Source organism: Xyrauchen texanus, chromosome 21 (genome assembly GCF_025860055.1).
Source record: "Xyrauchen texanus isolate HMW12.3.18 chromosome 21, RBS_HiC_50CHRs, whole genome shotgun sequence".
Taxonomy (NCBI): Eukaryota; Metazoa; Chordata; class Actinopteri; order Cypriniformes; family Catostomidae; genus Xyrauchen; species Xyrauchen texanus.
Window position 1 is genome coordinate 18,443,147 of NC_068296.1, and position 18,637 is coordinate 18,461,783.

The 18,637-nt window shown below is 37.7% G+C and overlaps 1 protein-coding gene across 1 annotated transcript in view; it reads left to right on the forward strand.

Moving 5' to 3' along the window:
- Positions 1–18,637, forward strand: part of LOC127661861 (RNA polymerase II elongation factor ELL2-like) — a 60,527-nt gene that overhangs the window by 16,386 nt on the left and 25,504 nt on the right. The window contains exons 3-4 of the mRNA XM_052152792.1: positions 11,871–11,998; positions 15,435–15,598. Of these exons, the coding sequence (XP_052008752.1) occupies positions 11,871–11,998; positions 15,435–15,598 (292 nt within the window). The remainder of the gene's footprint in view (positions 1–11,870; positions 11,999–15,434; positions 15,599–18,637) is intronic.

Below are 18,637 nucleotides of genomic sequence, written 5' to 3' on the forward strand. Positions count from 1 at the left end.
CTCTTCTTTCCACACAGATGTGCGCTACATAGGAACAAAACACAAACGTTTGAAATAAAGTATTTAGAGCAGAGAGTGTTTTGAGTTACAGCTCATTGTAACAGCTCATAAAAACATGAGAATTTTAATGCTTTTAGAAATGGGGAGAATTGTTTGTCACTGTTGCTACAGCGCATGGCCTTTGTTTTATCGCCGATGGCCAAGGACCCAGCTAAGTTGTTCTGTTCTAGGCCAGTTCACACCTTAAAACAGACTGAGAGTATTTGATGTCTCAAAACACACACGGCATTGTGCCGCAGATGTGGCAGAACATGGCTCACAGAAGAAGGATTTCTTTGTGCTTCGCTCCCTTGTGGCTTTCTTGGGAATCCTGTCAGCATGTTGAGGATTGTCAATCTAATGCCATTTAGCTGTTATGACATGGATCGGGTGAAACCCTCAAGTGTGCGTCTTAATGTTATTGATAGTGGACAAAATGTTTACCTACAACACTAGAAAAGAGCATAATGGCATCCACATAGGGAAGTTAAAACATTATCAGTATTCCAGTACCAAAATAATGCAAAAAAAAAAAGGGTAATCCAAAATTGGTAGAACGATTACTGACTGAATTCGATACCCACGTGCTGTCTAACTGACATGCAACTTTGACCCTGTTTACACTTCAGTAAGCGCTGGTCAACGCTAAATACAGATGTAAACTAGAGGTCTGCACGGGCCTTAAATGAAACCCGACCCATACCTGAGACCATGTGGCTTTACACTTCCCGGCCCGAATGATAGTCAGATTTTAAGCCCAAACCTGAAATCACTTACTATCTAATTTCTTCTCCTAGATAGTACTGTTGCAATAGGTTATATTTTACGTAAGCATATAGGCAACATTCATAACGTATTGAATCCGTAAACATGAAGTTTTAACAAGGCACGGCAGCACCATAGTACACTAGAGCAAAAGGGGAAAAAAAGCTTTGCCTTACCATTTATGTGCTGAAACTTCACTTGGTACAGAACATTCTAGAATAAAATGAAACCATGTAACAGTCCCCTCTATGCAGCCTGAACTTGTTTAGAATGTTGAATCTTCGTGACAACTGCGCTTTAAACAATCGAGACGCACCGCAATGAATAAAACAGAGCTCACGGGTCTCAACATGTCTTTTTGATAATTTGAAGTTACTTTAAACTTGACGAAGACATATGTCCAGCATGTTTAAACAATGGGAAAACAGAACATGTGTGCACAAAAACACATTTGGTGTGAGTGGCCCCTAACTCGTCCGTTAGGTGAGTCAGAGTGAGAGCGCGTGCACGAAACAAGTTAGGGAAGCCTGTTTATTTTTTCATTAATTGCAAACCCGAACCGGAAGTCCTACTTGAAAAACTGACCCGTACCTGGCCCGAAACCCGTCAGGTTCTTGAGTCCCATTGGGGGTCCTGGGTTGCATACCTCTAATGAAAACATGGTCTCAAATGCTTTGTGATTGAATCACAAAAACCAACAACAGAGGTAGTCAAAAACGCATGTGACCACATCACATTTGAGGTGTAAATGCTTATCCGTTCTGAATGCGTGCGTCCCAAACAGAAGTTAAGCTCCACCCCTCACCTGACAATCAACTGCATGCTAAAACGAGAGTATAAACTAAAAAAGGAAATAACTATCCGATCGGAAAATTTGAAAAGCAAATACAAATGTAGACAAGCAAGAGAACTTAATGGATCATCTTCAGTGTGTCTGATATCAACATGCCTCGACTAGAATGACGAGCACACACATCTAAAGCTCATCTAAAACAGGTACTCCACTAACATCACAGATAATTTTGCTCAATGTTGCGTTTGAGCTTGGATTGAATTTAAACTGCATCTGGGAGAAACAGCATGGCGGTTTTATTTGTGGTCTTTTATGATTTTCTTTTGTAGTTTAGTATAATGCATTAGCACTTTGAGATAGTGAATGTATGTTGTCATAAAATCAGAAGCCATCCTCTCGAAATCTGATCACGTGGGCGCAGGAGACTCATTTACGGGCCAGGTGTAAACAGCAATGTGTCTCATCTGGATGTGATCGGATCACCCAAGACACATCCTAATTACAGGTGCAAACAGTCTGCACATAAATGTTCAAATGCACATTATGGTCACAATGCCGATCTTGGCAAGATATTAGTTTAAACAAAGTTGATTAGTCTTAAGTGAATGTAAACAGTTGAGGAAAAAAAGTTTTTATTTCTGACTTTAATATAAATACTTTAAATACTTGAAGGCTCCATGCCATTGTTTTAATTTAATTTGTTAATAATTTTATGGTTACATTTTACAATAAGGTAACACAATAATTAACATGAACTAACAATGTTATACTTGTTATAAAAATTTATACTTTTGCAGCATTTTTTATAAATCTTGATTGGTTAATTTTTACATATACTAATACATTATTACATTCAAAGTTATACGTGTTAACATTAGTTAAAGGTGCACTCAGTAACATTTGTGTTTGTGTTTTCGGCTGGTCATGTGATTATAAAATGCAGCCCCCATGTGTGGGCCCTCTCCATATAGAATAAAACATATTTTATAAGGCTACTGATAGGGTCCGATACCGCACTCATGTACTTGTACTCATATTCGTAAAAATGCTCTGATACCAAAAACCGATACCATCTGATGTACAAATGTCATTACGTAATCATTCAGTGCACAGATTAAAATAATTTATATCTGAATATTTATCAGCAAAAGCTCCAAATAAATGAGATAAATAGCTCAATTGCACTTGCAGCATTTTAAATGTGAGTGCCTGTGAATGTGTGCAGCCGGTGTTGTGCTGACATAGAAACACAAACTGCTCATACGTTTAGAGATCCTTGACTCATACACGGAAAACGCTATTATGAGCATTGCATGTTCTGTTTGCAGCAGATGACAGCAGGCAGAGCGCTAATTCACTTTTTAGCACGAGTCACATACAGACTACATATTTATTTATTTGTATAGTAGCCTTTCGCGGTTTAATAATTGCCGTGATTCACATAGTGACCGACTTTTCCGGATTGGGAATCTGCTGAGCTACTTGATCCAACAACACAGAAACACTTCAAAATAAAATCTCTGCAATTGTAAAAGCTCAATTTAAATGGAAAAATGTATGACAGAAATAGATAATTACTGTATAGTTGTGTAATATTCACTGTTATACTACTACTACTACTAATAAATCTATCTATAAATGTATTTTTAAGCAATATCTTACATCTGTGATGCTCTATTATGCAGCACTTTATTTGACAAAAATAACTCCAATGTTGTATTATGGATTTGTGCTATGAGGTTCTGTATAAAATCACTTTATTAGGTAAAAATAATAAAATTTCATGTTGAAAATGAATTGTTATACTTTCATTTGATTTAAAGTTTTAATACATTTTTTTAAACACAATTTTGATGATAAAATTGAAATAAACTGCTGATATTGAGTTCAGGATCAGGTATTCAAAAAATCAGGTATCAGACTGTATTGGCGCATACTAAAAAAAGTAGCAGTACTCGGTCTCAAAAAAATGGTAACGGATCATCACTAGTTACTGATATGACTGGCGTCTTCAGTTTAATGTGAGTGGTCATGATTTCCTTCATATATTGCAAAATTTCAATTAATGTCTTTAGGGGTTTAATTTTTTTTAATGAGGAAAATTACTGAGTGCATCGTTAATGCATTATGAAGTAACATGAATGAACAATAGCATTTTGATAAAATTAACTTTAACTAAGAATAATAAATGCTTTAAAAGAAAATATTGTTTATTGTTAGTTTGTGATTACCAAATTAATTAAATAATGTGAATGAATAGAAACGTATTGTAAAGTGTTACCATTTATGTTTATATTTTAAATGAATAAGTGTTCTTTTTCATTTATTATAAATTATGAATACTTGTTTTTGCTGAATTATCAAAACAGATATTGAGAACCATGAAATTACATTTGGTATTATGACAACCCTTGATCAACTACTGCTTTGTTAGACTAGTTACTTACTGTAGGAACATTGAGGAAACAAGGTGAATGACACAAACATTGAGGAAACAAGGTGAATGACACAAACATTGAGGAAACAAGGTGAATGACACAAACATTGAGGAAACAAGGTGAATGACACAAAGAGCTTGAAGCTTAAGAGTCATAAACACACAAACACACAGCACTTTGTGAGAGATATAACATTTCTATAACCACCCTTGAAGCAGCCTGCCTTTTCCTTTTTATCTGATGTGCTACCTAATGTACTGATCTAAAAGCTGATAAAATCTCACCTGGCAAGCTGGGCGTTGGCTCTTGTTGAAAGAATAAACATTAAAAAAAAAGAGCGAAAATTCCAATGTATTAAAGGTGAACTTGGCTAATTTTCCATGCAAATGTATCCAGAATTCACACTTTTAAATCTTGTTCTTTGACAAGGAGTTCAGTTCAGAAGACATAGGACAAAGACTAGTTGAGCTGTGGTTGCCAGAAAGTACACATTTTCCCACAGTGTGAGGAAGGAATCCCTTTTTTGCCTTTGCACATCAGAGGCGACACGATAATGCGAAACGAGTCGCTGACGAATGGCCATTTCACATGAAAAGCAAGGCGAATGATCTGCGTTAGAACTTTCATGCTTTTTCAATAGGTGGTGCTAATCGACAAGCAATTTTACCCTGGTACATTAGGTTTTGCAAAGCACCTTTCAGCTGGCCTGCCCTTCGCCTATCAGGGATGAGAAGGACTACTTGAAGAGTTGAATAGTAAACCGCTAAATCACAGTATGAAAGAAAACGGAGTTCTCTAGCGAGCCGATCGAAAAAATAAAAAGCATTCTCTACACACTGCAGCATTGATGATGATTTTGTTGTTGATTTGCTCAATGATTAAGAAAACCATTAAGTCTCCTTTTCAGTTAAATATTCTGTCCATCATAACATGCCCACAAAATGACATTTCATTAAATTTGTATTAAAAACTTTCAGTCAGTTAATTGGATAAGTGCATAGCAAAGAGGGTTGTAAATATCAGATATCTACATCGATAGAAAGTCACTGTCATTAACTAATGAATGAATAGAATACAACAGGCATATTGTTTTACTTAGACTAAAAGCGGTTTAATTGTATACAGCACAGAGTTGCTTATATTTTAAACAGATGCGGTTTTGCTGCTTTTTTCATGAAACCTAAACAGAATATGAAAAATGTATACGCACGATTACTTAAAGCAGAGGCGCCCAATTAAAAACAAGGCCAAAAACGGTGTGATATGATGCGTAGATCCAGAGGTAATCTTCACAAAGCGTGTTGACATGCTACTGAGGGGTTAAAGGAAAGTAGGGCAGCTGCTCCCAGGTCCGAGTGCCTGCCGCAACCTCTGTTAGTGCAACTTATACAGAGATGTGACATTTTTCTCTCTCTCAACAATGCAATTTTTACCAGGTGTGCGTTTTATTTTGGGCAATATGGTACACACGGAAGATTAAATGCAAAGACAAAAATTAGCAATATGAAATGCATTATGATGAGAATCCACTTAAGATCAGAATTTTATTTAAAACAGTATGCGATGCAGAGATGAAGTAATATAATTTACATATTAAAGCGTGCCCATATAAGAAAAGATGTTTTAGTTTTTAAGACATTTGATGCAAATAAAATGCACATCCTTACTGCTGGTTCAGAGTTTAATGTCGGTTGTCAAAACAGCTGTAGCGAGACTAGTTGCATTGGTTTCGGTAACTGCAGGAGCTTCTGACGTGTTCCAAAGCTCATATTTTAATGGTCAGGACATTTCAATTTCCAGGCTAGGAAAAAAAATTGACACACAAAGCGGCAAAAATTTGCATTTGGTGTGGCATTTAGTCTCAGCAATGAGGATTTTTTTTTCATGGCATATAAATCTCCCTTACCAAGTGCCCTGGTGTGATCCTGCTTCCATGAAAAACAACATTCTCCCTTGAGATAGATGATGGGAACCAAGGGGTAAATGACATGTGGTTATGAAGATCGAGAATGAAATGGGGAATGAAAACTAGGGCAACCCCCAGAATGGGCTGACCTGCATGACATTGATTAGAATCAGAATATGAAGTGCGCATGTTGGTAGGGCCAGTTGTCGACAAGTGAATGTACCACGTGGATGGGATGGGTCCAGGAGTGGGGGACTGCTTGTCTCCTAGAGGGTGTGTAGGATATGGGGAATGTGATGCTTTGGGAAAAGAGGACTTTAGAAGGGTTCAAGGGGGTAAAGATTGTAAATCCATTCCTGTGCTGTTTGCCTCTGGGGTATCTGGCTTTTGTTCATCAGTGTGGCCATTTGTGAAACAAATGATTATTCTTTCCATTGCAGCATTGGCTTGACCTAGATCTGGGACCTTCACGAAATTACTTGTTGCTTGTGATTTGGGTGAAGATGGCTACCACTTTTGGCAGAGGCTCTCAGCAGCTGTAGTCCAAAGGCTAGTTGTTGGCCGACCAATTGTTGATGTTTTTTGTTGTTGTTTGATGTAGTTGGGGAAAGGGTACATTAGTCTAATCATGCTTAACGGTCTCATTTTGAAGCCGAGGACATAACTGGGTCATTACAGACGTTTCACCAACTCAACCCTTGTGAGTGGCCATTGGTGTAGTGAGCTACTGTTTGATAGCATGTTTTGACTGTGCGTGTGTTTTTTTTTTAGCATGGCAAACTAACAGATAATGATGGGGGCAGGGTTCATAGTGTGGGGCTGAATGTGTGTTTTGTGAGACAGAGAGCTTTTATTAGCTCCATGTGGCCGAATGTGGTTATGGTTGTAATGCGTGACCGGGCATTTGTGACAGCCAGAACCCTGTCCTGCATTGCCCATACATGCTGCTTTTAGATGTGTAGGATGTTAAATTGCTCTGTAGAGTATTTTATGTACTTCAGTAAATACAGTTGAAACGAGTCCAGTGCACGTTTCTAAAAATGAAGAGGTCAGTGTTTGTCTTCAAGAACATTTGTGAAAGCAAGTTGTAAACAAGCTGAAATGGCCCTAATTAACCTCCATGACTAAAATAATATGATTACCTTTTTTACGTTGTGTGGTAGAACAACTTCCTGAACTTTTTTTATTCTCTTTAAGGGATAGCTCACCCAAAAATGAGAATTCAATCATCATTTACTGATCTCTTGTATTTTTAATACCTGTATGACTCAGTCTCTTCAGTGGAACACAAAAGGAGATGTCTGAAAGTGTGTAAAGCCAAAAGAATTCAAAGGTTAGATGCGAACACTAGGCGCCTGCGTAAAGGATGTGTGACGCAAATTTCATTATCAGCAAAAATGCTTGAGCACTAAAAGCGTGTGGCATGATTTTCACTGAACGTGAATTATTTGCCTGGGCCTGGAATTATTTGCATTAATTAGTGTGTCTACAAGGTGGCAACCCTCACAGTTGAACAGTTGCTTTCACAAAGAAGCACTGGAAAATGTAATCGCCACTGAACCGCAGGAGTCGAAGGCGGAAAAAACGACAGTAGGTGTGCAGGTCAAGAACGCGTGTGAGGCCCTCTGTATACTTCATACAAAATCGAATATCAAATGGTAAATGGTCTGCACTTATGTAGCACTTTTTTTAACCTAACCGTGCCTAACCGGGCGAGAGCGTCAAATGGACCGGAAGTCATTCATTTTCAATGACAGCCAGCGTCTCTCGGCGGCAAGAAGCGGTGCGGCGAGTCTTGGGCGGTGTGGGCGTCAGATGAAAGTTCAAGTGCAGTCAACATTATGGGAATGAACTGTGACGCGGTTCGGCAGCAACCTATTGGAATATAGAAGCGCTCCGCTCTAGCGAAGTCTAGAGAACACAACAGTGTAAACTTTGGTTCCCACCAAACATTAGTTCCGAAGATAAAATGGAGGAGAAATTAATTATTGCCGTGGCGGGTTTCCCAGTAATATATGATCTGTCCCTGTTTGCTTACAGGGATATAAAACAACCAAGACCACAGTTATTATTATAAATGTATTTTATTTTGATAACAAACAACTATAATTGTAATCGATCGATTTCTTAATTTCACATTTTAAAGAGTTCATGAGGATATACGCTACTTGTGATAGGTCGGCAAATAGTAAATGGTCAACATGTCTGGATGTTTAAATTGCGGCCCCTTTAAATATAGTTCACAAAACAAAGCATTCTGAACAAATGTTGCCACCTATTTCAACTACGTCAGCACGTCCACGAGCATCCTGGAGCGTTGAAGGCAGGGCAGCCAGAGCGAATTTTGACGCTCTCGCCGCTTCTGGTGTGAACGCATGGTTAGAGGTTACCAAAGCGCTTTCTCCCAATCACCCATTCACATACACATTCACACTCATACACCTATGGTGGCAGAGCTTCCATGAAAGGTGCTAGCCTGCCATTGGGAGCAACTTTGGGTTCAGTGTCTTGCCCAAGGACACTTCGGCATGTGGAGTCGTGTGGGCCGGGTATCGAACCACCAACCCTGCGATTGGCAGCCAACCCACTGTACCACCTGAGCCACAGCTGCCTCATAATGGGTTTGATGTAATTTCAAACAATATCTGGCCCAAACAAAGGTGTTTTTGAGTTTGTTTTGGTGGTTTGTAACATCTGGCCAGTGCAAACTTTCAGTTTGTACCTGCTTATAAACACCTTGCTGCCATTGGTCCACGTCATTGGTAGGTATGACCTGGAGCTCAACCTACTTTGAATCCGACGGCTAATTTCAGGGCATCAATGCAGAATAAAAACATGGAAAATTACATAGTATCTTCTTCATCTATATTCCTCAAAATAATCATTGAGTGGTTAAAACAGCTTCTTTTACTGATCTCATGTAAAAACTATTCATAGAATGAGGCAGGAAGTCACATTTTAATGTGACATTAGTTTACATGTAGTCTTGTGCATCTTTGTATTTAAATGGTCCTCTATACGCCTCCCCCAGTGGCGTGGTCGCTGTCTGAATGTTTGCAAACAGTATACCGTTGCTCAGCTTTTCCAAACTTCTTTTTGGCTCTGAGCGAAGAATAAAGAAGAACTTCTCCTTGAGTGTACCCTGGCCTTGCGTAGGTTAGGACATACTTGAGTTTGCATATATTGAGGCTGAAGGAATATAAAGAGGTCTATATCTTTATAGGTCTAAACTCCTGAAGAGAAATAGTCCAGTATCTCATAGCAGTCGTTGCATGTATGCCCCAACCATCTATGCATGCACAGTCAAATGAAGTATACTTTGATAGGTGAATGTTCGACTTTACGCAGACGCTAAGTGTTCACATCCAAACCGAAGTATACTTTGGGCTTTAGTCACCATTCACTTGCATCTTCACATACAATGAAATTAAATGGAGACTGTCATTCATTAAGGTTATCAATCTGCCTAACATATCCTTTTGCATTCCACGGAAGAAAGAAAGACATAAGGGTTTGGAGCAACATGAGGTTGAGTAAATTATGACAGAATTTAAATTTGAGTGAACTGTTCCTTTTAAGCTCTAGATTAGCAGATCTATTGTCTTTTGTCAGTGGTGCATAATGTGTTCCTTCTCTGTAGACAAAGATTGCAGTATGCTTTTTGAGAGATTTAATCCCATAGGGCATAAAGGCATTCTTCAAACCAGTTTTTAAACCAAACTTGCTCATACAGCAAAACCCTGCAGATTTGAAAATGCCCTGTGGCTCCGTTTGACAGTGAGAATGGAAGGTGCAGAGTTATTCCCTGTCATTTTATTTTTTATATAAAATCTGGTAGCTTGCATACCTGAGAGCTATTTTAAATTATTTGTTTGGTCACTTTTTGTGTCCTTAGTGATTGCCTTTTTAATCTTTGGACTCACTCTGCAAACAAGTTATATACAAATGCCTCCTGAGCAAAAATAAATTCAAAGCATTTAAATTATGCAGATCTTAACTATTCATTTTCCTCAACCATTTTCCAGAAATCTAGGGCACCGCCTCTACTAAGACATCTATAATTTTTGGCTGGAGGCAGTTTGAAAAGAAATGCTGTTTTAAATGACACTGCTATACCTGTTGCTTAATGAGTTTGCATTTTGAATTGCCTCTCAGTATTAGTGAAAATAGGTTTCTAGGCCTCCCCTGAAGAATATAACTTGTCTTTTAATATCAGAAATAGTCTTCATAGAGAGCCTAAAGACCCAAGCCCATTACACGTAACTAGGCTTTAGTTACGTCACCACCATGGATCATGATTTAGGATATGGATTTAGCTAGTTGGTGGTAGGGACATTCTCATTCTAGAAAGCATTTGATTGGACATAAATCTGTGTAGTGCAGCATGAGTCATTAGTATTTTTGGTCCATTTTCCCTGAAGAGAAAGACTGTTCGCTCTGACTTGCAGTGTAGCACAGCACTCTCTCACCATGTGTTAGACAGTCTTGAAACATTCCACATCATAAGACTTTGAACATGAAGTGAGGTCACATGTCGGCATTACTTGTTCAGGGCTGCATTTGGTTTGATTGCCCTCAGATAACTGCAAGTATTATGCAACTGACTCAGTTACTGAGTCGTGACCCTTGCGTTACCTCAGAACACAAACTCGAGGTTGCAGTCGAGCTGGCATGAATCAGTCAGCTCCATGAAAGAGTTTTGCTGTTTGTTTGCTGAAGATTTGTAGCACTGAAGTGGTTGTACTTTGTTAACAACAACAACAACAACAAAAAATATACAATGTCATTGTATTTACATTTTTTTATTTAGTGCTTTTCACAGTGCATTTTTGTTCCAGATCAGCTTTACAAAGAGTGTAAAAAAATTAAATAAATAAATTAAATTATAGAACAAACAGATATTTCCATCATTATCAATATAAACTCTTTTCTTACATATTAGTTTAGGATATACAGTGTATCACATAAACTGACTATAGTTTTAGCCTTGCTACACATTAAAGTTGAGCAAAATGTTAGCAGGTACTCTAATAAGTTGTTGTTATTAGACAACAACTTATGTTGAATAAGCAGGTTTCTTTGGCTCAGTTGCTTGTTCATGCCTCCAAAAAGTCCCTGTAGGGTTCACAAATATTACAAAACACACGAACAGCTGCCACATATTAAATCCTTTTTGCAGTTTGATTAATTTTTGTGCTGATATCTTAATCCAGTTACTTGTTTGCAACTTGTATGCCACTGTTTATAGACTGTATGTAGTAGTTGAATGTTTCATTTAAGGCTCAACTAATTTGCAAATATTGTTTCTTTTGTTTCTTAAATAGGCAAGTACAAAACATCTCGTAGTAAAATCGGTTTTGGTACAGATAGTGCCTCTTCCAGAGAAGTAATGGATTTAATTTCTTTACGAGGACATGCCACTTAATGTTTTGCATAAGAGCAGAACACGGTGTTGTGGTGAGACATGCCCCTGAGTTGTAGGGGAAGCTCTTTTTACAGTTTTATTGAATGAAGGATGTTTTTCTGAATAGCCTTGTAAAGTGCATGCTGTGAGCTGGAGCTTTTCTTGATAAACAAAAGCTTGTGTGTTAAAAGGCTGAGAAAAAAAATGAGGCATTCCTTGTCTTTTATCCTCTGGCTGTGCAGTCTAATGAAACTGCTGATTGTCGTGTAATTTATGTCATCTTGTCGTTCAACTGTTTTGTTTGTTCCACAGGTGTTCCATTAAGCTTGCTTAAAAATAGCCATTTAATGGAGATTGGAGGCATAAACAAACATCCGGTTCTCTCTCTCTCTGTGTGTGTGTGTGTGTGTGTGTGTGTGTGTGTGTGTGTGTGTGTGTGTGTGTGTGAGATTTTATGTGTAAACATGTATATTTATTTAATTGACACAGGTCTAAAATGTCTTTGCATTTCTTGTCATTTAACAGTATATCAAGATTCCTGCTCCCTCAACGGATTCTCCTGATGCTTTCCGTGTCTTCTCCTTCTACCTGTCCAGTGACAGTAAAGACAAACCTCAGGCCAGCTTTGATTGTATTCACCAGTTCCTCTTGGGGTAAGATGACATGTATACCTAAATGAATTAAATTAGCGTTTTACAGGGTTATTATCGTTTCGAAAATGTCATTACTTGTATTTTAATTTAGTTTTTTTGTTTAATTTCAGTTTAGTTTTTCAGTTCAGTTTAGTTTTCTTCCTGATTTGTTTGTAAATAGTCTTTTACTGTTTTGATTTTCAATTTCAGTTCAGTTTTAGTTCGCTTTGTTTGTGAATAGTGTTTTGGTTTTCCATTTTAAGTTTCGTTTTAGTTAATTTTGTTTGTAAAATTGATTGTAAATAGTGTTTTGGCTATATATTTGAAAAATGACACTTTAAGTTTCGTTTTTATAATGTTTCACTATTGGTATTATTTTTCATCCCTTATAAGACAGCACCACAAATCATTCCATCTGTTTATGCTAGGACAACATTTTATCACAAAAGTCAACAAGTGAACAGTTCATTTCTAAATGGTTGCTTCTTTTAGACAAACACTGATTGTCTAAAGTTAGGCTTGGAGGATTCATTAAATCAGACCATCCAACATATATTGAAAATATGGAAACTAAAATTTTTTTAAATGCATGTTTTTGTTCATAGTGTAAAGCACATTTTTATAAACAGTAATAACCTTGCTCGTAGTTCATACATTTTCATTATGTGGTTGATTATGTTTACTTAATGCAGTAAAAATACAGTATTTGCATACTCTTATTATGGTGTCATTAGTTATTGTTTTTCTAGATGCTCATCCTCTGTTTTCAGCTCAAATCTGTTTGTAGAGTATAAGTTTTAGTTTGTTTGGATCAACATTTACTCTGACCCTTGAACCCCAAGTTGCATTACAGAATTTGGCATGACTGACAGTTGTGAAGTTGCTGCCTCTTGATCCGGGTGGCACTTATTTGTTCGCTCTGGGGCTGAAAGGAGACTTGTAGTTTCACAATACTCCACTTGTCTTACTAAAGAATAGCATGACAGGTTTGTGGGAGAGAGGATGCAAAGCCACTCCACACAAAAAAAGGCCATTAGTCATAAATTAGTCACTTTCCGGCTGTTGTGGATAAAGGGCCAGCTGTAACACATGCATGCTTAGCAATGGTGAGCGTGGTATTAAACATGTCAGTCATAGTGGGATGAATCTGAGAACTTTTAAGGATATTTTCTTTTGGTGTGGTCCAGGCAATTTTGATTTGGGATTTTGTTCTTATATTAAAATATTTTTTAATAGTTTTTTACTCAAAATTCACAAATCAGAAGTCCAAGATATTTGCATGTATTTTAACATTTACAGGAGTTTTTATATCTAAAATCAAATTTAAACTTTGAAATAAAAATAGTTTATTTAGGATTTTGAAACATTTAAAACTAGGAATCTATTTTAATTTGTGACACTGAGCATGCTATGTAGAAAAGGTCAGGTTGCCTTGCTTTCATTGAAGCACACAAGATGCTCTTTGGCACATTCTCAATTCATGCTGGGTGGATCATCAGGTTTTGCACAAACTTTAGGAGCCCATGCCAGTTCAATTGCATGCTGTCTTAAAATATATATATATATAGTGGGTACGGAAAGTATTCAGACCCCCTTAAATTTTTCACTCTTTGTTATATTGCAGCCATTTGCTAAAATCATTTAAGTTCATTTTTTTCCCTCATTATTGTACACACAGCACCCCATATTGACAGAAAAACACAGAATTGTTGACATTTTTGCACATTTATTAAAAAAGAAAAACTGAAATATCACATGATCCTAAGTATTCAGAGCCTTTGTTCAGTATTTAGTAGAAGCACCCTTTTGATCTAATACAGCCATGAGTCTTTTTGGGAAAGATGCAACAAGTTGTTCACATCTGGATTTGGGTAACCTCTGCCATTCCTCCTTGCAGATCCTCTCCAGTTCTGTCAGGTTGAATGGTAAACGTTGGTGGGCAGCCATTTTCAGGTCTCTCCAGAGATGCTCAATTGGGTTTAAGTCAGGGCTCTGGCTGGGCCATTCAAGAACAGTCACGGAGTTGTTGTGAAGCCACGCCTTCATTATTTTAGCGGTGTGCTTAGGGTCATTGTCTTGTTGGAATGTGAACCTTCGGCCCAGTCTGAGGTCCAGAGCACTCTGGAGAAGGTTTTCGTCCAGAATATCCCTGTACTTGGCCGCATTCATCTTTCTCTCGATTGCAACCAGTCGTCCTGTCCCTGCAGCTGAAAAACACCCCCACAGCATGATGCTGCCACCACCATGCTTCACTGTTGAGACTGTATTGGACAGGTGATGAGCAGTGCCTGGTTTTCTCCACACATACCGCTTAGAATTAAGGCCAAAAGTTCTATCTTGGTCTCATCAGACCAGAGAATCTTATTTATCACCATCTTGGAGTCCTTCAGGTGTTTTTTAGCAAACTCCATGCGGGCTTTCATGTGTCTTGCACTGAGGAGAGGCTTCCGTCTGGCCACTCTGCCATAAAGCCCCGACTGGTGGATGGCTGCAGTGATGGTTGACTTACTACAACTTTCTCCCATCTCCCGACTGCATCTCTGGAGCTCAGCCACAGTGATCTTTGGGTTCTTCTTTACCTCTCTCACCAAGGTTCTTCTCCCCCGATAGCTCAGTTTGGCCTGACGGCCAGCTCTAGGAAGGGTTCTGGTCATCCCAAACGTCTTCCATTTAAGGATTATGGAGGCCACTGTGCTCTTATGAACCTTAAGGGCAGCAGAATTTTTTTTGCAACCTTGGCCAGATCTGTGCCTTGCCACAATTCTGTCTCTGAGCTCTTCAGGCAGTTCCTTTGACCTCATGATTCTCATTTGCTCTGACATGCACTGTGAGCTGTTAGGTCTTATATAGACAGGTGTGTGTCTTTCCTAATCAAGTCCAATCAGTATAATCAAACACAGCTGGACTCAATTGAAGGTGTAGAACCATCTCAAGGATGATCAGAAGAAATGGACAGCACCTGAGTTAAATATATGAGTGTCACAGCAAAGGGTCTGAATACTTAGGGCCATGTGATATTTCAGTTTTTCTTTTTTAATAAATGTGCAAAAATGTCAACAATTCTGTGTTTTTCTGTCAATATGGGGTGCTGTGTGTACAATAATGAGGAAAAAAATGTAACTTAAATGATTTTAGCAAATGGCTGCAATATAACAAAGAGTAAAACATTTAAGGGGGTCTGAATACTTTCCGTACCCACTGTGTATGTATATATATATATATATATTTAATTTTTAAAAATGTTTTAATAGTTATGCTGATAATATAATTTGTAATGGAAAAAAGTGAGAATAATGCAAATAAAAAATGTGTTACTAGTGAATAGTAGATAAGAAACCTTGAGTATATAAAAACAATTATTTTAATGATGGTATAATTAAAAATTGAGCTTAGAGAATGTAGTAGGAGTCTTTTACAGTGTCTTCACTAATGGTGGATATTTCTTTTTTGTTCTTAGAGATAGTAGGGAACATCTGGAAGGTCAGGGCAGTATTCAGGACAAAATCACAGTGTGTGCCACCGACGATTCCTATCAGATGACCCGGGAGCGCATGTCTCAAGTGGAAAAGGACATCTGGAGTCGATCAGCCATTGAGATCAAACCCGGCTCCACACATCCAAGTAAGAATCCAGCTCATTCTGCCCGGCTTATACACACACACACACACACACACACACACACACAAACTCTTAAGTTTTCAGCAGCAATGCCGAGGTGCACATTTTTAGCGAATTAAGGAACCTTGTTGCCAAATTCTGTGTAAAGAACCAGCATAAAAGCCATAAAAAAATAAAATTATTCTCTGACCCAGTAGAAATCGGTTAAACGGGTATAATAATCTAGTATCAGAGGCTCTGTGGGCTTCGTTCTGTATAAATTGCATGCCATATCATTATGACCTTAAATTTCAATTAACGCAATCAGCATATATCTTGATTTCTGTGGCTGTGCACAAGAAAGAGCAACTTTTGAGCATGCAGTACCCTTTGTATGATTGCGATTTCGGTGTAAATGCATATCCCCTTTAAATATCCAGTTTATGAGGCTGCATGTTGGTTGTATCTATAAGATGTTGTACAATAAGCTTGTTCAACCTTTTTGTCCTTGGCTATTTAAATGATATGAAATCTCCTGCATGTTTGTTTGTACAAACACAATGTATCTATGCATAAATGCCACTGCAGATGCGCCTCTGTGCGGTTTTATCTGTATCTGTCATGTTTTGTCCTGCGAATTCTTCTCAGTAGCCAGAATTATTCATATTTCATTTAAAATCCTGATTATACATTTTTGTGGATATTTACAGAATTGTTTGACAAAGAATTGTGACGCATTAATTAATAAAAAAAATGTATATACTGTACATGTATGATCATGTCTCATCAAAACAAGCATCACATTTCTCAAACTAAATATAAAAAATGTATTTGTTCCAAAAGAAAGTAATCAATTACGATTTTAGTATTGCATCCGGTTAATAATGTTCATGAGGTGAATAAACAAGGACATTGTTGATCAAGGTTCAGCTGTGTATCAGACAAGCCATTTCATTCATGTGAGATGTGTTTCCTCCCCACCGCTACCACCTTTTACAGAATTTGTCAGCAGATGACACCGGCACGAAGCCACAGACCTGTTCCATTAATCTGAATGAGGCTGGCAGAAGTATGTGCTAACAAGACTCATGCTGGGTGGATGAAGTTTAGCCCAGGATTTTAATTACTGAGGCTGGGGATCAATTAGGTTTTCATTTGCAGAAATACTGAATTATACATGGGGTCTCTCTATGAAGCAAAGTCTGCAGTTCCCCAAACAATTGGTTTGAAAGAAGGACAGGCCCCGCTATGGCCTCTTGTGTCTAAGAAAGCTGTCTTTCTGTTGTAGGGTTCACTGATACTTGGAGATAGGATGCTACAAATGATGTTTGTTTGATCCTGGCAATTAAAAGCATTTCTTGGCTCTCACTAAGGAAAGCAAATTGTGCCTATCCTGTTTGCTTAACAGTTAATGCCCTATATATTTCCTACACTGCAATATCCCTTTTTGCCAGAATGTATCTCAATTTGTCTTGTAATGTAAACACATTTGTTCATTGCACTGCTTGCTCAAGGGCCATAATTAAAGGATGGACATTACAGGAAAACAGAATGTTGAAGGGGATGATTTGATGATACCATTCAGGAACTACAATTCAAATTTCAGGTGTGATGGGGTCATATTCACAACTGTTGCCATCTGTGTGGTGTAAATGCACATTTTAAACCACCTCAGTTCTAAATGCTACATTGGCGGTAGCAGAGGAGCCGTGTGCTTGCAGAATTTAGAGTCTGGTAGATATATATTTTTGGCTAAAACAAACATTTAATATGTTTACTGTTTAATGTCGTTTGTTCTCATTTATATAGATCTAGGGATCATTGTGTAGGCCATGTACAGTCACCACACCATTTACAGTAATACACAAACCTCTCTACAGTCTAGCAAGCATTTATTATCAGCATTGACATCTGAGTTTGACATTTGCAGCATATTTGAGCATGAAGACTTGATTAAAAAAAGTAAAGTAAAAACAATTACATTTTTGAATTTGGATTTAATGGTACTGCCTGTAATGCTAGATTTTATGCAATGTCTGATGTTGTAATGTGACATCTGTTTACAGTTTGTACTGTATTATCCCCCAAAACATGGCAGAATGTCTCAAATTCTTTTGCAGACAGAATATGTTTAATTCAGCACTTTTTGCAAATCGCAACATGTTTGGGCGTCAAGAGGAATTCAGTTTACTGTTGTTGTTTTTTTTGTCTTGTTTGCCAACACGTTGGATTCAAACATTCCTAATAAATAGGTCATTGTTCTCTTGCAGCTTCGCAGTTATCGCAAATGTATCATATGGCTAAAAGGAGTCTTCAAGTTTCAGCGGTTGTTTAAGGATCATGAATTGTGTCAGCATGTGCAATAGCAGCAACTTGGAACAGGAAAACTGTTTATGGCAAAGAAAAGGCTGTTTCAGTTATTTTAAGTCAATTGACTGACAAACTACATCTGTTTTAATGGTGTGTGCTGGACTCCTGAAATTATTATTATTATTATTTTTAAACCGAGCATGACAGCTGTGTGCATTTTCCATTTGCCTTTTTGATTTTTAACTAGTAGCACCTAATTAATCTGCCAAAAAAATAAATAAATCTAGAGCATTGTTTGTCAAGTCCTCATATGTGTACAGCAGGACTTTTAAACAATAGCTGTTGAAAGTCAGATTTTCTTTTTCAATACAATTTTTTATTTCCAAGAGTGCTGATAATTCATGTTTTTGATATGTTAAAGACATTACATCAGAAATTAGAATATATAATTCTGATAAAAAGAAATGGCCAGCATCATCCAATCACTGCCAACCATGTTAAAATAAAATTATACATTATACAATTCTGAATCTATGTACCGATTACCATTGTACCATATCTGCCAAACATGTTGAGTGGTCCAAACATCATGTGCATCCTGAAACTCAACTTTTGGTCTGATTTTAGGAGTGAATCCACTTAGCTGCGTTGAGAGCTAGGATATGCTCCCGTGCTCCCTATTTAGTGAATGACGTGACATCTAGTGTTCTGTCTCTAATCTTTCAAAGTGACTGACAAAACAGAAAAAAACGT